Genomic DNA, 25,203 nt, shown 5'->3' with positions numbered 1-25,203 from the left:
CAAATCTGAACCCCAGAATGCGGCTTAGCCACAAGGCTCAGGCTGCTCCCACCAACCACACACACCGCTAGCCGCCCGCTGTCCCTGTGCCCCTGAGCTCGGAGGAGCGCAGAGCCCTGGCCTCCGCGGCAGGGGGAGCCCAGGGAGACCCCCCAGAGCAGACTCCCCTTCACAGACTCCCCGCCTGAGCGTCTCCCCAGAAAGAAGGGGGGCCGGGGACCAGGAGTCCTGCGGATTGAGAGGCCACCTCCTAGAAGGGGACCTGGGTGCGGGGCCTGAGTGTCCCCACTGAGATCCCGGGGCCCCTCCCTCTCCATTTCTGTATCCACAGAAGTGGGGCCCATTGCCGCTGCTACTTGGCCAGATGGTTGAGCACCAGCGTGGGGCTGCAGGCGGAGGGAAACAGTGTCTGACAGCGCTCGCGGAAAGTTACTTTCACTTCTCTTTTCCCCTTTTGGGTGGAGCCTGAGTAAGACGATTTACTGACTTCCTGCTCAGGGCCAGGCAGCCACACTGGACCCAGGCTGGGGACACTGGAGAGACCTAAGGCCAGGCTCCAGGCCCAGGTGGGGCCCAGGGTAGGACGATGGCCAGTGGAGGCAGCGACCTCAGCACCAGGTCAGTCTCCTTCTCCCTCCCTTTAACTTTCTCTCTGGCTGGGCTGCTGCTTCTGTGTCTGTCTCTAGAGACTCGTCTCAACCTTGACCTCAGTCCTGCTTTATAGGAACACTCAGGTGCACTGTACTGAAATGCAGGGATAGGTAATGAGGAAATCGGAGCTTTAACCTGCGGAGGGACAGCTGCTGGTGTGAGTGCAGCTGCCACAACCACAGGACTCCCAGGCCGGCCTGTCTGGACTCGGCTGTTTATTCTGATGCTTTGAGGCAGGGGTTTGTTTTTTTTCTCATGACCTCTGAACTCTCTCGTTACCCTCAGGCCTCCTCTGCCTTCACCTGGAACGTTTCAAAGAGGATACTTTAAAATTCAGGGTAAACACATGACTGATTTTCACTCTGGGTGCCCTGGTCTGTGCCTGACCTGGGACGGGTCAGCTCCGGCCTCTCCCATCTCTGGCTGGGGGTCGGGCTCCTCCTCCAGGGATCTTGACCTAAGAGAGTGAGAGGAAGGGGAGGGACCAAGACGCCAAGACTAGTGCAGGCTGTTTTCACGTGTGTGCGGCGATTTTCTGTTCTGGAATGGCTTCTACCTCTGACCAGGAGGAGGCTAGAAATCCTACCTTCTTCTCTAGTAATGGGTAAGAAGTAACATTACTCAATATGTTTAATTTTTTTAATACAAAAGAATTACATTTCACATTCTTCTTCATAAAGTTCAAATGACCAGCAAGTATATATAGAGAAAAAGTCCCCTTCACCCCCCATGCCCCTGAGCTCCCAGCCCTGGTCCTGTTGAGTGTTGCGGGCATAGCTTTCGGTATCTTTTTCTATGCATTTATACATGACTTCCTACACACACAATGTGTGTCTTGGTTTTTTTAACAAATTGCTTTATAGTATATGCACCATCTTGCATTTTCGCTTATTTTAGCACTGAAAATACTAGATATCTTCCTCATTCTTTTTAACATCTGCATACAACTCCATGGACTTGACATACTATAATTTTTTAAACCATTCTCTTCCATTGATAACACCTTAGGCCAGTGGTTCTCAAACTTTTTGAAGTCGGGGCGCATTTAAAATCCTACAAATAATTGTAGGTGCACTATATACAAATTTCTGATAAATATGTTATAATAAGTCAAATATTAAATAAAAAAAATAAAGTCCAAGCGTGCTTTTATGGTACTTAAACAAAATAAATACGACAAAATTAAATTTATTCTGACATTAAAAAACATTTTTATGTTACATTTTTTGAGTTATACTTTTTAGAATTCATAAAAAAAGAGGGGTTAAAAATAAAAAACGACAAAAAGTCATCTCTTTATATATATATATATATATATATATACATTCTTAGTAAGATTTAGTAAATTCAGCAGGTCCCAGCACAAATGTGTTAAGTTTTTTCATTCTTGTGTTTATGAGAAACATGAGCCTGATGTATCCTAGCGATTTCTTCAATGTTTGAGCATATATTTGAAAGGCAAACTCTCATTTCCTTATCAATACATTGAAGAATTCCTCTCTTTTTACTTTTAATTGTGTTGAGGGTAGAAAATCCTAATTCACATAAATAGGATGTTGAAAACTGTAGTAATATGTTCAAAGCTTTTTTAGATACTGCCACATATTCTTCTTTTATAGAAATCCAAAAAGCTTCAAGAGACAATTCCTTATGTTTAATCATCAATCCACGATCAGTGGATATAGCTGCCAGTTCTTCTTCTGTTAATGTAAAACCAAAATCACTTGAAGCTTCCATAAATGGGTTTCAAATCCAATCATATTGTTCACTGCTAAGTGATGGAAAATGCTATAAATTAAATTCTGCCCATCAGCCTTCAAATCCTATTTTATTTACACTTAACTTTTGCTCACTTCCAGAATCGGATTCTTCAATATCACGCTTCTTTTTGAGAAATCTATCCATTTTATTTAGTTGTATTTATCTAAAAATAATATAATGATGTGTTAATAATAAATATAATAATGATGTGTTAACAAAAAGAGCAGTATTTCCATAATGAAATGGTATAATAGAGTAATTATATTTATTTTTATATCTGAGCACATGCCACGAATCAGCACAGCTAGTAATTCCAGGTCCTGAGTGGGAACAGTGCAGAATTAAGAAAATATGGGGTTAGGAGGGCCCTGTAATTGCTGCTGGCAAAAACGAAGTATGCCCAAAAACCACATCTTCCTTTATTTATAGGGCAAAGTGAGGCCATTAGCACATCAATGAGATCTCTGATCAGGATCATGCTTCCAAGGCAACCCAAGAATTTTACCAAGTGCAGAAAACCCCTACCATACATATCATCTTAACTTTATACCAAACAAAGGATAGAAGAAACTTGCCTCCAGTCTTTCCAGGGAACATGGGGGGTAGTGTAAACAATCCAGCACCACAGCTTAACAGCTTTTTGCAACCTAATCAGGCAAGTGAGGTGGGGGGTTGGGCAGACTGTCAGCTTGCAGCCAATTCCCCAAACCTCTGTCCCCCAAAAATCTAAACTCCAAAAACCCTGTTAGTTTTTTGGTCCCCAACAGTCACATATTTCTCTGGAATGCCATAGGGCACACCTGGAAATCTTCTAGGGCACAGTAGTGCACCCTGGTGCACATTTTGACAACCACTGCCTTAGGTCATTGTCAACAAGCTGTGATAACAATAATTATAGATTTCTGTCTTTTTTTGCATATATACTGAATTTGTCTTATGTCAGTAACAAAAAAACAAACAAACCTGCATCGTTGATGCAAAGAGTACTAGCACTTAACTTGTTTATAGATTCTGCCAAGATTCCTTTCTGATTAGCTGGACCAATAGCCCCTCTTAACAATAGCGAAGGAGATGACTCCTCTCCTGACACCCACTTTTACAAAGGTGCTAGACAAACAGATTCATTTTGTTACTTTGCATGTTTATCTGATTACGTGGGAGGCTGAGCTGTATTTTGTGTTTATGGGCCATTTAAATGGCCTCTTCGATGAGTTCCTGGTTTATTTATTGCCAATGTTATCAGTTGAGGTGGTTGTCCTTTCTTTGAGGACAAGGGAGAGTTTGCTAAATATTCTGAAAGTTATAAATATTTTTTTAACTCTGTTTATGGTGACTTCTATCTGACTAAAGCTTGAAATTTGGAGGATAGACTTAGTACAGTATTGATTTTTCTATGATGGGCAAACCCCAGTTATTATAAATAAAGGAGAGTGATGCAGGAAGTTACGGGCAACTTCCATGCACACTGTCTTTAACCAGAGTTCTTGGGTCCTGAAGGTGACGGGTTAGATTCTGCCTGTACTGCAGGGCAAGTCTCTTCTCTAATATCTTCACAAACATACTCTTTTTAAATTTGGAGGCAAAGCTCTTCTTCCACTGGTGAAACTTTAGCCCTCACAGTTCTATCTGATCCTAGTAAATTCTGTCTTTCATTCTTTACTTTCTGGTCATGATGATTCTCTCAACCCTTTCTTCTATGACAACTAATATCTTAGTAGTCATTTTGTTTTCTTGTTATTTTTTAATTGTTGTAAAGTATAGACTGTGTTTAATCTGAGGAGAGGTCTTAATTTCCTTCAACAGCTCTGCACACTTGACTTGAGCCACATTTCGTTCTTACATCAGCCCATCCGCACACAGTTGCTTTACTATGTAGGTGTCGGTGTGGGATCAGGTGTTCTGAGGCGTCGTCCTCATCCGCCGGGCTGTCCCCCACACTGACCCGTCCGCAGTCTGCTGTCTGCGCTGCCTCCCTCCTCTCCCGCTCCTGCCCTGGCTCCTGGCCCCGCACTCATGCTGACCGGCCGTTTCTCTCGCCCCGTGGGCACCGCCTTCACCTGGGGGGATTTGTTCTTCAGATGTCTGAGACTGATTTTCTGGGCATCTGAGGCTCACTTTGAAGGCCCCACCTTCTTCCTGTCGGTGTTTCTGAGACACGGTGTCTGGTTTGCCATCCGTTTCCCTCCGCTCTGCGGTGCTGCCCCGGGCTCTCTGCTCCGTCCCTGCCCCGAGAGCCTCTCCTCCTGTCACACTGACCGTCCCTGCCCAGAGAGCCTCTCCTCCTGTCACACTGACCGTCACAGTGAGCACGGCTCCATGTGCGCCCTGACATCTAGTGTACCTTGTCCCACCCTCCTTCCTCCATCAAAGTGTCCCAGCCCTTTGCATCTCCAAATCAGCCTGTCAGAATCGAGTTGCGATGTTTATAAAAATTGTAATGAATCTGTGCATCGATTGAAAGTGAACTAACTTCTTTATAATATTGTGTTTTCTATCTCATGAATATGGCATGTGTATGTTATTAATTTAATAATGTTTTCTAATAAATTTATAGTTTTCTCCCTAGGAGTTTTAGGCTCATTCTGCTAGATTTATCTATGGATCCATAATGTTCTTAAATCTGCATAATTTAAAAAAACTTTCTAGCTGCATTCTACTAAGTTACAAAAATGAATTTAAACTTTGCCACTTTCTGATTTCAATAACTTACAGGGTGATTTGATATACATGAGTTTACATGATGTATACATAATGACAATTTTCTTTCTTCATTATCCCTTGTCCTTAGACTTGTTCTCTCTTTTCCTTGCCCTACTGCGTTGGCCAGGACTTCCAGTATGTGGTGACCGCAGTCCAATAGAGACCTCTCATCCTGAGCCCTGTCCCACAGGGAGTGCTTTCTCCCTGTTCCATCAGGGATGGTCTTTGCTGTAGGTGGTCTGTTTTAATATGGAAACTTGCACAGAGTAAAGAAGTTGTGTAGTTGGCTTCTGATATTTTCAGTGGATGAGCTGTTCCTGGCCCTGTTTTTGCTGATCTCACAGAGATTTTTTTTAAATAAACAATTGTTTTGGAATAATTTTGCATTTGCAGCAGAGCTGTGAAGATTCAGCGTTTCTATGTACTCACACCCAGTTTCACTTCCTGTGATGTTTACTCGGACACTCCTGGGTCTGTTCGTTGAAGATAAAAAACCAACATTGCTACCTTAGTGTTAACTGAACTACGGACTTTTTTGTTTCTTTTTTAAAAAAATCTTTTTCAAATACAAATTACATTCAATATTATTTTGTGTTAGTTTCAGGCGGACAGCATGGTGGTTAGACAATCACATGCTTTACAAGGTGTCCCCCCCCATATTCCCAGTACCCACATGGCACTGTACACAGTTATTACAACATGGTGACTCTGTTCCCTGTGCTGTATTTCACACCCCTTTGACTGTTGTGTGAGCCTCAATCTGTACATCTTAGCCCCTTCACCTTCTTCACTCAGTTCCCTAACATCCCTTCCTTCTGACAACCACCAGTCCGTGGTCTGTGTCTATGAGTCCGTTTCCGCTTTGTGTGTTTATTAATTTTGCTCTTTAGATTCCACATATGAGTGAAATCACACGGTGTTTGTCTTTCTCTGTCTGGTTTATTTCACTTAGCGTATTACCCTCTAGGTCCATCCATGTTATTGCAGAGTTGAGATTTCCTTCTTTTTTGCCTAACCAGGCGGTGGCGCAGTTTTAGATAGAGCATCGGACTGGGATGCGGAGGACCCAGGTTCGAGATCCCGAGGTCGCCAGCTTGAGTGCGGGCTCATCTGGTTTGAGCAGAGCTCACCAGCTTGAACCCAAGGTCGCTGGCTCGAGCAAGGGGTTACTCGGTCTGCTGTAACCCCATGGTCAAGGCACATATGAGAAAGCAATCAGTGAACAACTAAGGTGTCGCAACAAAAAACTGATGATTGATGCTTCTCATCTTTCTCCGTTCCATTCCCGTCTTTCTGTCCGTATCTCTGACTCTCTGTAAAAAAAAAAAAAAGATTTTCTTCTTTTTTATGGCCACATAGGACTCCATTGTGTACACTTGGGTTGCTGTCATATGTTGGCTATTATAACGAACGCTGCAGTGAGCATAGGGGTGCAGATATTCTTTCAAATTCGTCTGTCAGGTTTCTTTGGATGTATTCCCAGAAGTGGATCACTGGGTCCACTTTTAATGGTTCTATTTTTAATTTTTTAATGAAACTTCATACTGCTTGCCACAGTGGCTACCCCAGTCTGCATTCCCACCAACAGCGCAGGAGGGTTGCCCTTCCTCCACATTCTCACCAACCCTTGTTGTTTGTTCACTTATTGATGCGAGCCATTCTGACAGGTGTGAGGTGACATCTCCCTCCTTGCAAAGCACAGGCTGTTAAATTTCAATAGTTCTCCCACTGAAGCTCAGCTCCAGGACCCCTGCCGGCACCACACTGCCCGAAGGCATCACTCACCTCTTCTCTCTGGTCTGGGACGGCTTCTCAGCCTTCCCTTGTTTTTCAAGACCCTGACAACTGGAAAGCACTAATCAGGCATTTTGTAGACTGTCTTTCAACTTGGGTTTATCTTTATGTTTTTTCTCATAATTATGGGTGGTAGGAGAGAATTCCCTGAGGAGAAATGCCCTTGTCATCGCATCCTGTCGGGGGAGATGTCAACCTGACCACACCCTGGCTAAGTCCTCGAGCATTTGGCTGAAGTGGTGCTTGCAAGCTTCTTCACTGTAAACTTACTCTGCTTCCCTTTCCACACTCTGTTCACACGGTTATTTCGTTTATATTTTGCTGCTGTTGTTTTTTCAACTGCATACTCAGTTGTATTTGGAAAAATTTCCTGTGGGTGAAATTTAAGCCTGTAGTGAAATCTAGGCCTTTGGAGAGGGTTTCTGTTTGCTACATCCAGGTTGTGCCTGGGGGCACAACCCGACTGGGGCCACTTTCATACCAGGTTAGGGCCTGAGAGGGGTTTCCTAGGATTGCAATTCCAAGCCAGGGCCGTCCCCTCTCCTTTATTCTCACTGTGCAGGTGTGACTGGTGGCCATGGTCTGGACTCCCTGTTACACTCTCCACACAGTGTGGACCCTGGACTTTATGTCTGTCCCGGTTACACATTAATGTTCTCAACCCTGAGGATCTGGTTCTCTGGGATCAGCAAATGCCCTGACGTCAGAAGGGGCTTCTGTGCTCCCACAACTCCCTGCTTTCTCCTTCCCCTTGGCTTTTGCATAGTAAACCCTTAGAGTGTTTTCATCTCCTCAAAGATTAATAACGTGTAAACGCTTTTTCCGACTTTCCAGCTTCTTCAACAGGCAGCAATGTTGCACATGCGAATTGAAGGGTATTGAGAATTACTTTTGATCCTGCCCCATCACAGCAGAAAGTTATGGTCATTGAGTGATTAACTGTCATTTTTCAAAGTTTATGGCTTGAGGTTTGGTTGCAACTCGGGAAGTTTTTCTTTGACTGCTTCTGATATTTTTCTCTTAGCTATTACACTGCAATGTGTCTAGATTTTATTGGTGTGGGGTTTTTTTTAATAGTTTTTGTCTTGCATTGATCACATTGGGGTTTTCAGACTTTCTTGAATTTATGAGTTGATGTCTTTTTATCCATTTTGGAAAATTCTTAACCATTATCTCTTCAAATATTTCTCCTGTCACCCCCACCACCACCATCACCACCCCCCAAGGGAGCCCGTTAAGCTGTTTATCACACATTCCTCACCTGCTTTTCTGGATTTTCCTATTTTTTTAGTTTCTGTACTTTGGTTGGATAGCCCATAATGATATGTGGGTCTTTTAGTTTGCCAATTCATTCATTTTGTCTTTTTTTCTACTTCTACTAACTTCTAATCCAATCTTCTACTAACTCCTTCCACTGAGTTTAACTTAAGAAATTGTAGTTTTTAAGTCTAAACTGCCCACTTGATTATTATTGTGGGCTTCAGTTCTCTAGTGGAATTGTTCAACTTTCTCTATTTTTCTACTTTTCATCCACTTTCTTGTGCATTTTAATCCTAGGGCTTTTTGTTTGTTTGTTGTATTAACTTCAATCTCTGGGCCATCTGTGCATCTGCTTCATTTATCCTTTCCCTCTCTGGTTTGTCCCAGAGTTCTGTCTTTTGACATATGTATTAATAGTTTATTGAATGCCAGACATAGTGTACAGAAGACATAGACCTCCAGATGTTACCTTCCGCAGGAGGGTGGTCTCCCAGTCCTCTGCTAAGCAGGTAAAATAATGAAGTGGGTTACCTGAAGCAAATCGGGATGCAGAATGAGTCCAAATGGGTTGGCATTTTTTATTATTATTTATTTATTCATTCATTTAGAGGGAGGGAGAGAGATATAGAAGGGGGAGGAACAGGAAGCATCAACTCCCATATGTGCCTTGACCAGGTAAGTCCAGGGTTTCAAACCAGTGACCTCAGTGGTCCAGATTGATGCTTTATCCACTGCGCCACCACAGGTCAAGCCAGGTTTGCGTGTTGTATAAGATTTGCTGTACCTCTACTTTGCCCTGACCCCAGAGGTGGGCAGCCAGGGCTTTGGGACACTGGGAGACCACATTCAAGGGTCCCCGCTTTCCAAAAGCTTTGTCAACTCTTTGGTCTCTTGCTTCATGCGGCTTTACAAACCGAGGAAAGTAATTAAGGACAAAACCAAGTCTTCTATTTTGTCCTCCAACTACATATGACCCTCAGAAGTTCTGTTAGTGCTCTGTCCTCCGGCCACAGCGCTCTGTCCTCTGCTGCGCCCAGATTCTCAGCCTCCCACTGAGTGCGAGGATGACAGTGCTCTCCAGGAACAGGGGGACTGCAGGTCCTGTAGCTGGATCCCCGTGTCCTGCGGGGCTTTCATCGTTCTTCCTCCGGGTTCTCTGGACTCCTCAGAACCGCCGTTGCCCCTGCGGCCTGGCGGGCCTGGCGGGCCTGCGGGAATTCTGCCCTGCTGTTCAGAGGCTTTGGGCGCAGCCCCTCCAGCCTCCTGGACTCATCATAACTACCTGCAGCCTGGCGGGCCTGCGGGAATTCTGCCCTGCTGTTCAGAGGCTTTGGGCGCGGCCCCTCCAGCCTCCTGGCCTGCGCAGCTTTACCGAATACCTCGGGAGGGAGAACTGGCCCTGGGTCGGAGCCTTCAAGTGTCCAGCCCTGCATGGCCATCACACGCTCTTCCGTTTTCTCTGCTCAGAGTAGCATTCCTTGGCCTCGGCCCAGGGTCTCGGCCGCTGCTCCCAGAATCAACAGAAACCCCAGAAAAACAACCAGAATCCCTCAGCTCCCAAAGCTCTTCTCCTGTCTTAAAAATCTTATTTCAGTAGTCTTTGTGGCTCTGTAACTCTCTAACCCTTTTTCAGGTAGTTGGGGGGGTTTTTTGGTTTGTTTTTGTTGTTTATTCATCTATTTATTTGTTTGTTTATAGTCTATCTAGCAATTCTACTTGTTTTAAACTGGACTTCTGGCCCGCCTCAGGCTATTCTATCCTATCCTCTTGTGAATTTTTTAATAGCTTCCTTTTATAGATATTAAACGGGTAATCTTTGGCCTGGTGTTTCTTTTCCACCTTACTCAAAAATTACAGTTTAAGACAATTGGATGGGCCCCAGTTTGCCAGTGTTATCCTCTCGTGTCTTTTTAAGAATGCCTTTCACATGCTCAGGGTTCTCGCCGCATTCCACTGTCTACATAATTATCCCAGTACTTCATTCATTCTCAGATGTTTCCAACACCATGTGCTCAGTTCTTGATTAGTACTGGAATATAATGGTGGATCAAGCAGACCAAGTCCCAGACCTGATGGAGGTGACATTCCAGCAAGGAAGACAATAAACAGAAGAATAAATATATACATAACTTAATGGCAGGGTGTTAAGTCTATGAAGAAATAACCCCTTTGGGGTCCATGGATAGAATGCAATGGGAGTGAGTACTGTTTTGGACAGGATGTCCTGGGAGGGCTTCTTCTAAGAGGCATTTAGTATTTGATGAGAGCCCTGAATCCATTGAGGAAAAGCTCCATGCAAATTCTTGAAGGAATGCTCTAAGCGGAGGCAACAGCCAATGAAAGTTCAGGTATAGAAGGCTGCTTGGAAAGTCTGAAGAAAGCGAGGAGGTCAGGGTGCCCAGGGGCAGTGGCCTAGAATAGGCGTGGTAGGAAATGAGGCTGGAGAGCGAGGTACCAAGAAGTAGGTCATGGGGTTTCTCGTAGGTTATGGTCAAGACTTCAGATTGCAATTGAAATGAAATGGGGAGCCCTTAAAAAGGGTTTTAAAAGATCTCTTTTGCTTATGTTTGGTGTTTGGAGAACAGTTGCAATGTAGCAAGGGTAGAAGAGGGAGACAAGTTAGTAGCTATTGCAATAGCCCAAGTAAGAGATGATGGTGACTGGGACCAGGTTGGGGCAGTGGTTCTACCACATATGTTTATGGTAGAACCAAGGATGGTTGGATATGGATAAAATGCTACGTGTGAGAGAAGGAGAGGAGTCATAGAAGACTCCAAAAATTTTGGCCAAAAAAGTTGAAGGATAAAGTTATCATTTGCCTAGATAGAACTATTGTGTAGTGATTATAAGGCTGGGGCTCTGATCCAAAGCCTCATTCTGTTCTTTAATAGTTATATGACCTGGGGGAAATTCCTTAACATCTCCACGCCTCCGTTTCTTCATCTGTAGCACGGATAATAAGAGCATACACTTCATAGGTGCTGACAGGATTCATTGAGTTAACATATGTAAGTGCTTGGAATAGTGTTCAGTATTTAGTAAGTGTTATACGTACTTGCTTATAGTTGGAAAAAGTGAAGAATGAGAAGTTTTCAAAGAGGCGATTCAAAGATCAGCGCCAGGTCTTATCTGGCTAGGTGTGAAAAGCCTACCACGGTCATCAAAACGGAGCCTGACCGGGCGGTGGCGCAGTGGATAGAGTGTCGGACTGGGATGTGGAAGACCCGGGTTCAAGACCCTGAGGTCGCCAGCTTGAGTGAAAGCTCACCAGCTTGAACCCAAGGTCGCTAGCTCGAGCAAGGGGTTGCTCAGTCTGCTGAGGGCCCGCGGTCAAGGCACATATGAGAAAGCAATCAATGAACAACTAAGGTGTTGCAACGACAATGAAAAACTGATGATTGATGCTTCTCATCTCTCTCCGTTCCTGTCTGTCTGTCCCTGTCTATCCCTCTCTGACTCTCTGTCTCTGTGGAAAAGAAAAAAAAAAAAAGAAAAAAAAATTAAAATGTCACTAAATAACAACAACAACAACAACAAAAAATCCAACTTCCAACAAAGGAAAGTCCATTACCGCATGGCTTCACTAAAAAAAAAAAAAAAAAAAAAAAAAAAACACCCAAAAACAAAACGGAGATAGTTGAATATAAATATGGAATCCAGGGAAGAGATGTTCCACTGAGAATTATTCAGGGGCAGCTGGTATTCAAAGCCATGGAACTCATTACATAGGGAAGGAGCACAGACAGAAGAGGTTAGAGGTCGGGCCTGAGACAGCCAGATATGGCAGGAAGAGAAGAGGAGCAGCCATGGTGACAGGAAAGGCACAAATCATGGCATCTAGAAGCCAGCTGATGAAAGCATTTCCGGGAGGAAGAAGTGAACAACAATGTCATGGGGCAGTGGGATGGAGGGAGAGGAAGAAACTAATTGATTTCAAGTCACATAATTTTGCTTTTAATATTTCTTCAATCGTTTCTTCACTTCTGCTTCTCTCTCTCTCTTCTGTCTGTTTTGGAAATCCTGGTAGTTTCCAAAATCCTAGGCTGATCCCTTCCAAGCTTTCTGTGTCTTGTGTTTTCTTGGGAATCTTTGATAAATTTTTCTTTTCTGCCATCATATTTTTAACTTCTAAAAGCTCTTTTTTTTTTTTTGTAACTTTCTCCTTTTTAAAAAAAAAAATACCATCCTCTTTTTTTTTTAATGAATCTAATGTTTTCGCTCTACTACTGCGGATGGAAAAGTTTTAATTCCATCTGTTTTTTTCCAAGGTTCTCTTAAGAGTTCGTTTTTCCCACTTCCTGCCCAGTGATGTGCTTGTTCTCAAAGACCCTATCGGGCATCCACGGGGTGTCCGTCGCGTTTAGGAAAGAGACATGAACACCCGGCCGGGGCTCTGTGTAATGAAGGGCTGTTCTAGATCACAGGTGAGCTTCTTTATGCCAGCTTTACTTTTTACCTTTCGACCTGTCTTCTGCAGTAGAGGGGGCTCTGGTTCCTGAACCCTTTAGCAATTCAGAAACCACTGACTTGCTTCCGGCTAGTTTCCTCCTGTGTAAGTCACTGTATTTTTTTAAAGATTTGTTGAGCTATAATTGAAATACAAGAATTGTACGCATTTCACGTATACGTACGTCCTCATGGATTTGGACGTATCCATACAGGCTGTCGTCATAACAGCCAGGGTAATAAACATGTCCATCACCTCCAAAACCTTCTCCATGTTATCTGTAGGAACTGGGTTTTACAGTAGAGCTCCAGAGCTAATTCCTCTTTCACAACTGCAACTTTGTACCCACTGACAAACAGCTTTCTCATGCCCCTCTCCCCCAGCGCTGGCAACCCCCACTCTATCCTCATCTACGCGAGTTTGACTGTGTCTGATGCCTCGTGTAAGTGGAATCACGCGGTGTTTATTCGTCTGTGACTGTTTCTTTCACTCAGCGTGTTGTTCTTTAGCTCAGCCGTGTTGTTGCAAAGGGAGGGATTGCCCCCTCTTTTAAGGCTGGCTAATATCCCATCGTAAGCAAATTCCACATTTCTTGTACCCATTCCTCTGTCAACGAACAGTTGGGTTGTTTCCCTATTTTGGTAATCTGTGAATAACACTAAGGCCATCATGGAGGTACAGCTCTCTCTTCCAGATCCTGATTTTCATTCATGTAAGTGAATATCCCAAAGTGGGATTACTGTGTCTTATAGTAAGTGTTTTCTTAATTTTTTTTTTTTGAGGAATCTTCGTAGTGTTTTCCATAGTGTGGCACCATTTTTTTCTTTACCAGGGTACAGGGTTCCAATTTCTCCACATCCTTGCCAATGTCTGTTATCTTTCTTTTTTTTCTTCTTTTTTTTTTTTGTAATAGGAGCCATTCTAACAAGTGTGAGTCAATATCTCCTTATGGCTTTGACCTGCATTTTCCTCATGATCAGTGATATTGAGCACCTTTTCATATACCTTCCAGCAATTTATGTGGCTTCTTGGAGAAATCGCTACTCAAGTCCTTTGCCCGTTTTTTAAAATGGAGGGTTTTTGCGTTTGTTTTGTGTTTTTGTTGTTATAGTTGTTGAGCTGTAGGAGATATTCCTACATATTTCTCTATTAACCCCTCATCAGAGAGAGAGGTGGCCTGCACATACTTTCCCCCACTCTGTAAGAGGCCGCTTAGCTCTGTGGGTGGAGTCTTTGCTGTGCAGAAGCTTTGCAGTTTGATGTGGTCCCACTTGTTTATTTTTTGGCTTTATTGCCTGTGCTTTTGGTGTCAAACCAAGAAATTATTGCCAATAACAATGTCAAAACGTTTTCCAGATTCAGGTTGGCTTAAAAAAAAAATGTTTAAAATAAATTTTACTTTTTTTTTTTTTTGTATTTTTCTGAAGCTGGAAACGGGGAGAGACAGTCAGACAGACTCCCGCATGCGCCCGACCGGGATCCACCCGGCACGCCCACCATGGGGCGATGCTCTGCCCACCAGGGGGCGATGCTCTGCCCATCCTGGGCGTTGCTATGTTGCGACCAGAGCCACTCTAGCGCCTGAGGCAGAGGCCACAGAGCCATCCCCAGCGCCCGGGCCATCTTTGCTCCAGTGGAGCCTTGGCTGCCGGAGGGGGAGAGAGAGACAGAGAGGAAGGAGAGGGGGAGGGGTGGAGAAGCAGATGGGCGCCTCTCCTGTGTGCCCTGGTGGGGAATCGAACCCGGGACTTCTGCACGCCAGGCCGACGCTCTACCACTGAGCCAACCAGCCAGGGCCAATAAATTTTACTTTTTAGAGAAGTTTAAGTTCACAGCAAACTTCCCCCATATCCTCTTCCACAAACATGCAGAGCCAACTCCATTGTCAACATCCCCCAGCACAATGGTACATTGGTTACAATTACAAGCCTACACGGACATACCACTATCACCCAAAGTTCAGAGATTTCACCAGGGTTCACTCGTGCTGTACGTTCTGTGGATTTGGACAAATGTATAGTGACGTTTCCACCATCATATTATAGTATTCCGCTGAGTAGTTTTTCTACTCGAAAAGTTTTCTGGACTTGGCCTATTTATTCTTCCTCCTAACCCCTGGCAACCACTGGCCTTTTTACTGTCTCCATAGTTTTGCCTTTTCTAGAATGTCACATATTTGGAATCAAACACCATGCAACCTTTCAGATGGGCTTTTTTCACTTAGTAACATGTATCATTATTTGAGGTTCTTCCCTGTCTTTTCATGGCTTCATAAGCCCATTTCTTTTGGGCACTGAATAGTATTCCATTGTCTGGATAGACCACAGATTATTTGTTACTTTATCATAGAAGATATCTTGGTTGCTTCCACCTGTTGGCAGTTATGAGTAAAGCTACTATAGACAACATGTGCAAGTGTCTGTGTGGACATACTTTTTCAATTTTTTAAGTAAATACCAAGGAGCACAATCCCTGAATTGTCTATTGCTTATTTTTTAATTTATAGATTTTTTTAAAATTTAGATATAATTGATAAATAATATATCAGTTTCAGATGTACAACATAATGATTCAATATTTATATAAATATATATTGCAAAATGGTCATCAAAATAAGTCTAGTTAACATCCATCACCATATATAGTTATAAAAATTTTATTACCTGCAATGAAAGTTTTAAGATCTACTCTTTTGGCAAATTTTCAAATATACAATACAGCATTATTAGCTATAGTTCTCATGCTGTAATATTACAATACAGTTTCAGGTCTTATGTTTAAGTTTTTAATCCATCTTCAGTTGACTTTTGTACATGGTATAAGACAATGGTCCAGTTAGGTTTCTTACTGCTTCACTCTGGGAAGTTGGCTACCACTTATACATCCATACCCTGCCTTCCAAAATGTTTGTTTGTTGTCTGCAGTTTGATGTTCTTCTGTCTCCTGGTCTTTGACCCTTGCTGCTTTCTGCAGTGTAACTCTCGGACAAGTGGTTCGGGGAGGTTCCGGAGGGAACACAGATAGATAAGTGAGCTATGTTCATTCTTCCAGGTTTGCTCTGCCTGGATAGCTCAGTTGGTGGTTGCCGGTTCAATCCCCGGTCGGGGCACATACAGAAGCAGATCAGTGTTCCTGTCTCTTTCTCTCTCCCTTGCTCTCTCTCTATCTCAAATCAATACAATAAACATTAAAAAAGAAACAAAACAATCTGCCAGATTTAACCAAAAACATAGATAGATTTGTTTTGTTCTTTTTTTATTTTTTTATTGAATTAATCAGGGTGACATTGGTTAATAAAATCACATGGGTTTCAGGTGCACAGCTCTATAATTCCATCAACTGTATACTGTATGTGTGCTCACCACCCAGACTCAAGTCTCCTTCCATCACCGTTTACCCCCTTTCCCCTCGCTTCCCCCCACCTGCCCCCTTTCCCTCTGGAAATCACAGATATTGTCTGTGTCTGTGAGGTTGGTTGGTTTGTTTTTGTTTAATCCTTTCATCTCTTTTGTCCAGCCTATAGCTCCCCTCCCTTCTGCAACTGTCAGTCTGATCTCTCTATGAGCCTGCTTCTATTTTGTTTGTTTATTTTGTTCGTTAGATTCCAAGTAAAAGTGAAATTATACGTATGATACTTGCCTTTCTCTGACTGGCTCATTTCCGGGTCCATCCACAGTGTCACAAAAGGTAAGATTTCCTTCTTTTCTACAGCTGAGTACTATTTCATAGTGTGTAATGTACCACAGTTTTGTTTTGTTGTTTTTGTTATCCAGTCATTTACTAGTGGATACTTGACTTGTTTCCAGATCTTGGCTATTGTAAATAACGCTGCAATGAAAGTAGGGATGCATATATTCTCTGAAATTAGTGTTTTGGGTTTCTTGGAAATTGAATCACTGAGTCATAAGGCAGTTCCATTTTTAATTTTTTGAGGTAACTCCATACTGTTTTCCACAGTGGCAGCTCCAGTCTGCATTCCCACCAGCAGTGCAGGAGGGTTGCCTTTTCTCCACATCCTCGCCAGCACTTGTTTGTTGATTTATTGAGGAAAGCCATTCTGACAGGTGTGAGGTGACATCTCATTGTAGTTTTAATTTGCATTTCTCTGGTGATTAGTAACATTGAGTACTTTTTCATGTCTATTGGTCATCTGTATGTCCTCTTTGGAGTAGTGTCTATTCAGGTCTTTTACCCATTTTTTTAATTAGATTATTTGTCTTTTTGGTGTTGAGTCTTATAAGTTATTTATAAATTTTGGATGTTAACCTCTTCTCAGATGTATTATTGGCAAATATTAGATAAATTTTCTAATGTGACTTTCCTGGAATTTTTAACACTTGGTCAGATCACATTACTTTTTCATCCACTCTTGGACTGGACTCACTAATATTTCACTAGAGGATTTAACCTCATGAGTTTATAAGCAACATTGATGTACAGTTTTCTTTTATCTTGTATGTACCTGGTTTTGATACAGTAGCCTTGTGATGATTTGGGATGACTTGAAAAATTTTAATGAATAAAAAGGTCATTTAATACAGACATTTTCTGTTGAAACTGACATCTGTGTGTGTGGGTGTGGGCAGAGGGCAGGATTAGGGCAGGGCTTGGAGTACATCATGCGTTTCTCCTATTACTTTTAGTTCTATTTAATTCTTCTGTTGACTCTCAGCATTGATCATTCATATTATTTTTTTAAATGATAACCTTCCCTAGATTGTCATATCTATTGGTAGAAAACTATACCAGGATTTCTCTTATAAAGTTTTAAACTTTTCCTAACTGGAAGCATATCCTTTTCCTTAGTCTTTAGCATTGTTCATTTATAGAGTTTCTTTTGTTCTTTTTTTTTTTTAGATTTTTTTTATTTATTCATTTTTATTAGAGAGAGGGGGGAGGGAGAGAGAGAGAGAGAGAGAGAGAGAGAGAACAGGGGGAGGAGCAGGAAGCATCAACTCCCATATGTGCCTTGACCAGGCAAGCCCAGGGTTTTGAACCGGCGACTTCAGCATTCCAAGTTGATGCTTTATCCACTGTGCCACCACAGGTCAGGCCTCTTTTGTTCTTTTGATCAAACTTCCCATTTGGTTGCTCTCTTCAAAGAGTTACCTTTTAATTGAATTGATTTATTACTCTTATTTTTGTTTGAGATTTAATAATCTCCTGCTTTTTTAAATGATACTTATACTGTACTTTTCTTTTTTTTAATAGCTTGATTTAAAACTTAGTTTTATTTTCACTGTTTCTTGTTTTCTAATAAATGCATTTTAGGCCATGAACACTCACCCTGTGCCACTTTGGTTATGTTTGTTGTCTTTCTCTGTGATGTTTTTACTGGTGTTTATTTCCTATCTTCTGCCGTGTCTATATTCATTTGCTCCTTACAGGGGTTTGGAAGGAGCTTTGAATTCTCAGTGGACAGATTAAGGAGCTCTTCCTTTGTCCTGTTGGTTATCCGGATCTTATCACATGTAACCAGAACGTGTTTTCCTTTAGAGTTCTTTCATTTGAGGGTCTTCGTTATTTTGTTTGTGGCTGAATGCGTGTCATTTTTGGGCTTCTTCATGTTTGAAAGGCAATATAATGTAGTGATGGATACTGTGCTATCTCACGCCAGTCAGGAAGGAGGGGAGGAGGGGAGCGAGTGGTTTGGAAGGTTGGGGTTGGGGTTCTTCTAAACTTCAGCTCTGCTGCCTTATAGCTACGAAAAATTAATCTTCAATAGTGCAGAGATGTTTTGTATAGATCAGGACTTCGCCACACAGACTGGGAGAATGTACATTTTATCGGTATGAAATAACCTTTTGCGTTCTTTGTGATACTTTTCAATCTAAACTCTATTTGTTTCTGAGGTTAATTTTGTTAGAAAGCACTCTCCACATTGCACTTGTTCAGTATGCCTCTTTCGATCCCTTTATTTCCAATCTTGCTGAGCTGTTTTATTTTTGATATGTCCCTTATACATAGAATGCATAGAGCTAAATTTTGTTTCCTATCCAATATACGTATTTCTCTATCTTATATCAGTTTATTCCATTAACATTTATTTCTCTCCTGGAATTTTCATTGGCAGAACCTTGAAACATTAGATTATACAGCATAGCTTAATTTTTTATTGTTTTTTTTTTCATATCTTCTTTTTCTTGCATTCCAGAAAGAAATGTGGCTAACTTTTGTTCAACTGAGCCTATTCAGCTGTTAACATGCCTACCTTTATTCTTTAATATTTTAATGAGGTATACTTTACAGTCTATATAATTTACCTGTTTTAAGTGTCCAATTCAATGACTCTTAGCAAATTTATAGAATTCTGCAACCATCACCACAATCCAAGTTTAAAACATTTTTATTTTCCCATGAATGTCACTGAGGGCTATTTGTCATCTACCCCTATGTTACTCCCCTGCCTCATGTAACCATTAGTCTACTTTCTTTTTAAGCTTCATTTTTCTGAAAAGTTCATATAAATGGAATCATACATTATATGGTCTTTTGTATCTAGCTCCTCTTACTGAGAATATCTTTGAGGTTCATTTATGGTATAGCAGATATTAGTATTTCATTCCTTTTTACTGTTAAGTAATACTCTATTAAATAAATCTATCACATTTTACTTATCCATTCACCTGTTGATGCACATTTGCATTTTGGGCTATTATGAAAAATGCTGCCATTAATATTTACATCAGTCTTTGTGGGGACAGATGTTGTCATTTCTAGGTAGATACCTAGAAGTGAAATCACTGAGTCATATGTTAACATTATGTTTAAGATATTATCGTACAATGTTTTCAAAAGCATGTTATATTCCCATCAGCATGAGTCAAGTTTCCAGTTTTTTCACAACCTTGTTAACATTTGTCATTTTATGTCTTTGATTGTAACCAATCCAGTGGGTATACATTAGTATCTCTTTTTTTTTTTTTTTAGTTGGCTTTTCCCCTAACACTTTATGATGTTAAGCATCTTTCGCTGTGGTTATTACTTTCCATAGGTGTCTTTGGAGAAATAACTATTAAAATCATTGGCCCATCTTTTAATTAGGTTATTTGTCTAATTTTTGAGTTGTAAGAATTCTTTACATATCTTTATACAAGTCATTCATTAGAAAAATAATTGGCTAACATTTCCTCCAGACTGAAACTAGTCTTTTATTTTCTTTACAGTGTCTTTTGAAGCACAAAAGATTTAAATTTTGGTACATTCTAATTTATCAATTTGTCCTTTTTTTTTGTATCCTGCTTTTGATGTTGTAGCTACCTTTTTGTCGAAAGTCACAAAGATTTTGTTCTATATATTCTTTGAAAACTTTTATCATTTTTACTCTTACACAGGATGCTCCATGATTTTTAGAACCCCATACAAATGAAAGTGGGGAGACCCTTGATCATAAACCATGAAGAATTTCAAAATTGTGAAAGCAGAGTGTTAGAGCAAGTGTAGGGCCCTGTGTGACCGCATGGATGCATGCGCCTGAGCTGGCCTGAATAAAAGACTTTCATTACTTTGATTTGTATAAAATGAGATCATAATACATTAATATGAAATTGATGTTTTCATTCACCAATAAAACTGTGCCCTTCCATCCAAATACTAGAAGAACTATGTATCCAGCAGTTTGGATTTATGTATTCACTCAACCATGTAGCTGAATGAGCGCCAGGCGGTTTTCAGGTTTGGGGTTGGTGTTAGGTTGTTATTGTTCTATTTTGCTACAAAAAAAAATGCTTCAATAAAAACTTTGGTACTTAAGGGCATCTAAACTAACAAATATCTATTATCATCTTGTGTGTATCAGGTACTCAAAAAAAATCAAGGAACAAAACCGCCACAATCCCTGTGTTTGTGACATATGTATTTCTGAGAGAAGAAAGGCAATGAATAGGACAGTATACACTGAATAAAACATGTAAGAAATTAATTTAGAATATTAAGGAGTAGTAAGGACAGAGAACAAATAGAGGCCAGATTGAAGGATGGGAGTCTGTGGGCAGGGTGATGAGTGATGGGGATTCTGATTTCAAGTAAGTTGGTCAAAGCAGGTCTCACTGAGAAGGGGACATGGGACAAGAAGGTGAGGCAGTTAGTACACCACGTGGTTATCCAAACCAGGAACACACTCCGCAGGGGAGACAGCCAGGACCAAGCATCTAGGGCTGAAATGTGCCCGGTGCAGTCGAGAAACAGCAAAGCAGCAGGTCTGGCCCGGGACAGTGAGCTAGGGGAGAGCGGAGAGGGGCTGGATTATTTCGGGCCCTTTGAGTACTGTAAGACTTTTCTTCTGGGAAATACGGGAGCCACTGGAAGTTCTGGAGTTCTGATTTATGGAAGATGCATATTGGTGCTCGTTGCTAGACTAATAAATATGTAGTGTATCTTAAAATTTAGGAGATATTGCCAGATCTTTCCTGAAAAGTCTTCAGCAATTCCTGCTCCCACCAGCAATGAAAGTCTGTTTCTCTGAATCTTCCCCTGGCCACAGTGTCACTTAGGAAATTGTGTTTGCCATCTAAGGGTGAGGAATGGTTTCTCATTGATGTTGTAGTTTGTATATGTACATGTATCTACTGGACTTTTAAATTTTCTTTTCTCTAAGTGACTGTTTAGATTCGTTTTCTTTGGGATTATATGTTATATTTCATGAATAAATTGGAGAATCTGTATCTCAAACATATTAGCCCTTAGTCATGTGTTGAAAATATTTTTCTACATTATCTTTTAATATTGTATTGCTTTTTCACATTTGAATCTATTAACACTTCCATTACCTACTTTCTTTTTATATTTTTCTTGGCTAGACTTGTATGTATTCTCTGATAGAAGTTTTTATATTATTTTCTCTATTTTCAGTGGGATTACAATTTACAAATGCTCCATACTTATACAATAATTTCAGAAGAAGTGATGTTTTTAAATTACTGCTTTTCTAACTGGGGGCATGTTGTATATATATCTATTTATTAGATGTGATTTAATTTCCTTCAATAATTTTCTTCATATAAGTTTATATTTTTCAGATGTTTATAAATATGTGTGCATATATTTTTATTGTGTCTGAACTATTATTGTATTTATTTTTAATTTATGTTTTTCCAAATAAAATCTGTAAGTTTTATACACTTTTTTTATTCGTGCATGTTAGTAAATTTTTCTCTAGTTTTTACAGGTTTTAGATAGTCTCTTGGGTTTCTATGTATATTATTTTAGTATTTATACAAATGACTTTATTTTTTATCCTATTGCATAACTAAAACATATATATTTATATAAAACACAATGATGGTAATGATAAGCATCCCTGTTTTTTTCTTCTATTTAAATGACTTTTTCATTTAAGGTTTACTGATAATTTGTTATTTTGAAGGACTTTATGTTGCATTTGCATCTATTTTACATAGTTTTTATAAAAATTGCTCTTGGGGCCTGACCAGGCAGTGGTGCAGTGCATAGAGTGTTGACCTGGGATGCTGAGGATCCAGGTTCAAACCCCAAAGTCACCAGCTTCAGCACAGGCTCACCAGCTTGAGCACGGGGTCGCCAGCTTGAGCGTGGGATCATAGACATAACTCCACGGTCACTGGCTTGAGCCCAAGGTCACTGGATTGAGCAAGGAGTCACTTACTCTGCTGTAGCCCCCCAGTCAAGGCACATGTCAGAAAGCAGTCAATGAACAACTAAGATGCTGCAACAAAGAATTGATGCTTCTCATCTCTTTCCCTTCCAGCCTGTCTGTCCCTGTCTGTCCCTCTCTCTCTCTCTCTCTTTCTCTCTCTCGCTAAAAAAAAAAGAAAAAAAAATTGGTCCCTAGCCAGTTGGCTCAGCGGTAGAGTGTTGGCCCAGCGTGTGGAAGTCCGGTTCAATTCCCAGCCAGGGCACACAGAAGAAGCACCCATCTGCTTCTCTACCCTTCCCCCTCTTCCTTCTCTTTATCTCTCTCTTCCCCTCATGCAGTCAAGGCTCCATTAGAGCAAAGTTGGCCCTGGTGCTGAGAACAGCTCCATGGCCTCCGCCTCAGACACTAATGACTCCTGTGGCAACAGAGCAACACCCCAGATGGGCAGAGCATCGCCCCCTGGTGGGCATTCCAGGTGGATCCTGGTCGGGCGCATGTGGGAATCTTTCTCTATGCCTCTCGCTTCTCACTTCAGAAAAATACAAAAAAAAAAAAAATAGGTCTTATCAAATTACCTTTTAAAACCATTTAGTGATATATTTATATCCTTTTTCCTCTTGTTTGTTGATGTGATGAATTATATAAAGAGGTTTCCTAATGTTGAACCAGTGTTACTTTTTCTCATTTCATTATTTTTCTTTTCTTTTCTTTCTTTTTTGAAATGGGCTGTAACCATAAGTTTTATTTCAGCTTTGACCCAACACAATACTTTTTTTGTTTTGTTTTGTTCTGCAGAGTCTCTGGTTGCTTTCTTTTCTTTAACATACAACCTGTTTAGTATCTACTGATTATCACTTTATGAGACGTTTTTGTGCCCATGATTATAATTCATGTTGATATGCATTTCAAAGGCATTGAAAAAATGGTGTGTTCATTTTTAGATCACAAAATTAAATAATAAATCTTTCTTGCTAATTTTTCCTTAGCCGGTATATTTTGATCATTTTTTTGCAATGTGTCAAGAGTCAAAAAACTAGAGGTGAATTGTTTTTCAATATCCCTAAAACATTTGCCCCATATTTGTTTCTTGAGTTTGTTTTGATATGGAAATGAATGTTTTTTGTTTGTCTTGTTTATATTTGAATACCTTTACTTGCCTATCTTTGATTTTAACAAATTTTCTACCATTTTGTCTTTCTTGTGTCTCTTCTTGAATTCTATTTTTTATTTTATACCTTCCAAAATTATCATTTTTTCATTTTCATTTAGTGTGTTAAATAATATATTTTTCCTATTGTTTTCTGCTCTAACTTTTAGAATCCTATTATTTTTTTTGTTTTTTTCTCTCCAAAAATGCAAGCGCTGTTTCCTATTTTTTTTTATTTTTTAGTGTTTCAAAAGGTTTTTACAGAGTCTGATTGCACTCAACCAGTGATTACGTTCAATTTTTCAAAATCATTTTTAATTAATATTTTGGGGGGGTTTTGGTGTTGAATTTGATACCATATTGTTCAAATTTTTTATATTTAAAAAAATCATTTAACTCAACATTTTTTACCATTCAGTTCAACACTTCAAGGAATAAGTTTAAGGAAAGATGCACATGACTTCTGTATTGAAAACTATAAACACTTCTAGGCAAAATTAAGGGAAGGTAAATAAATACAGAGTTTGTACAGTGAAAATAAATGGGAGCTTAATATTGGTAAGATGTCAGTTCTCACCAAATTTATCTAAAGATTCGATGCAAAGGTTATAAAAATCCCAAAGGCTTTTCTTGTAAAAATTGGCAAATTTATTTTAAAAGATATGGTGCCAAGTGTGTACTGGAAATATCAGGGGGAACACTTCATAAAGTTTATGATTGTCTGACCACTGGACTGTATACCTGAAACCAATACAAAATAATATTAAAAAAAATTTTTAAGTGTGATGAATAAGCATTTGTCAAATGGAAAAAAATAATTTTAACAATAAAAAATATGTGAAAAACTGAAAAACTCAGAAAAGCCAAAATAACTTTTTCCTAGTTGACATTAAAACTTTCTATAACCTATAACATTCAAGTCAATATGCTATTGGCATAAGGATAGACACATAGATCAATGGTACAGAATCAAAAATCCAGACATGTATCCCTGCTTATTTGTAAATGGCTTTTGGAATATTTTCATTAACTTTGGGTAGGCAAAGATTTTTTTAATACACTAAAGTTATTAATCACAAAAAAAATTTGGTTTTAGCAAAATTAAAAATGTATCTTCTTCATCAAAAGTTATAGTTAAGAAAATAAAAGGCAAAGTGGGAGAAAATGTTTCCATACATAAATTAAACAAAACACTTCTTTCCACTATATATAACAAACTCCTACACATCAGTAAATAGTAAAAGACAACACAATAATCTAAATGGGCCAAAGACTTGAACAGACACTTCACACACACACACACACACACACACACACACACACAGATATGAATTGCCAGTAAGCATATGAAAATGTGATATCTTGGTCATTAAAGAAATGCAAATTAAAGCTATTTGAGATAGCACATCGCACATTAGAATGGCTAAATTAGAAAGGCTATATTTAATGCACTGAGAAACAATTTGGTGGATTCTGTAATGGTTAAACACACTTTTATACATTGACTCAGCAATTCCAATCTTTGCTGTTTCCCCAAGAGAAGTGAAAACATCTTGCCACAGAAAGAACAGCAGCTTTATTTACACTAGTCCTAAACTGGAATCAACCCAAATGTTCATCGCAGGAAAGGGAATGAACAGATTGTGGTAGACACACACATTGGTATGCCCTCTACAATGAAAAGGAACAACCTTGTAATTATCCGGCAACAGGGATGATGAGCATAAGAAATCAGACACAAACGCATTTATATATTATTCTGCATGTAAGATCTAGTCACAGGCGTCAGGAACGTGTGGGGATAGGAAGACAGCAATGTCTGCCTCAGAG

At 40.3% G+C, this 25,203-nt stretch overlaps 1 protein-coding gene across 9 annotated transcripts in view; it reads left to right on the top strand.

Annotated features, from left to right (window-relative positions):
- The first annotated feature begins 460 nt into the window (after positions 1 to 460).
- LOC136337878 (nuclear autoantigen Sp-100-like) overlaps positions 461 to 25,203 on the top strand; it is a 77,928-nt gene continuing 53,185 nt past the window's right edge. For 3 of the 9 annotated variants that reach the window (XR_010731891.1, XM_066279791.1, XM_066279792.1), the window contains exon 1: positions 464 to 618. Coding sequence is in view for 7 of the 9 variants with exons in the window: in XM_066279791.1 (XP_066135888.1) it covers positions 587 to 618 (32 nt within the window). In the remaining 2 variants the exon portion in view is untranslated. Of the gene's footprint in view, positions 619 to 12,434; positions 12,591 to 25,203 lie in introns of all 9 variants that reach the window. The other 6 variants (XM_066279788.1, XM_066279784.1, XM_066279789.1 and 3 more) reach the window with 4 other exon arrangements.

Source organism: Saccopteryx bilineata, chromosome 5 (genome assembly GCF_036850765.1).
Source record: "Saccopteryx bilineata isolate mSacBil1 chromosome 5, mSacBil1_pri_phased_curated, whole genome shotgun sequence".
NCBI lineage: Eukaryota > Metazoa > Chordata > Mammalia > Chiroptera > Emballonuridae > Saccopteryx > Saccopteryx bilineata.
Note: the sequence above shows the minus strand (reverse complement) of the source record. Positions and strands in the feature narration are given on the sequence as shown.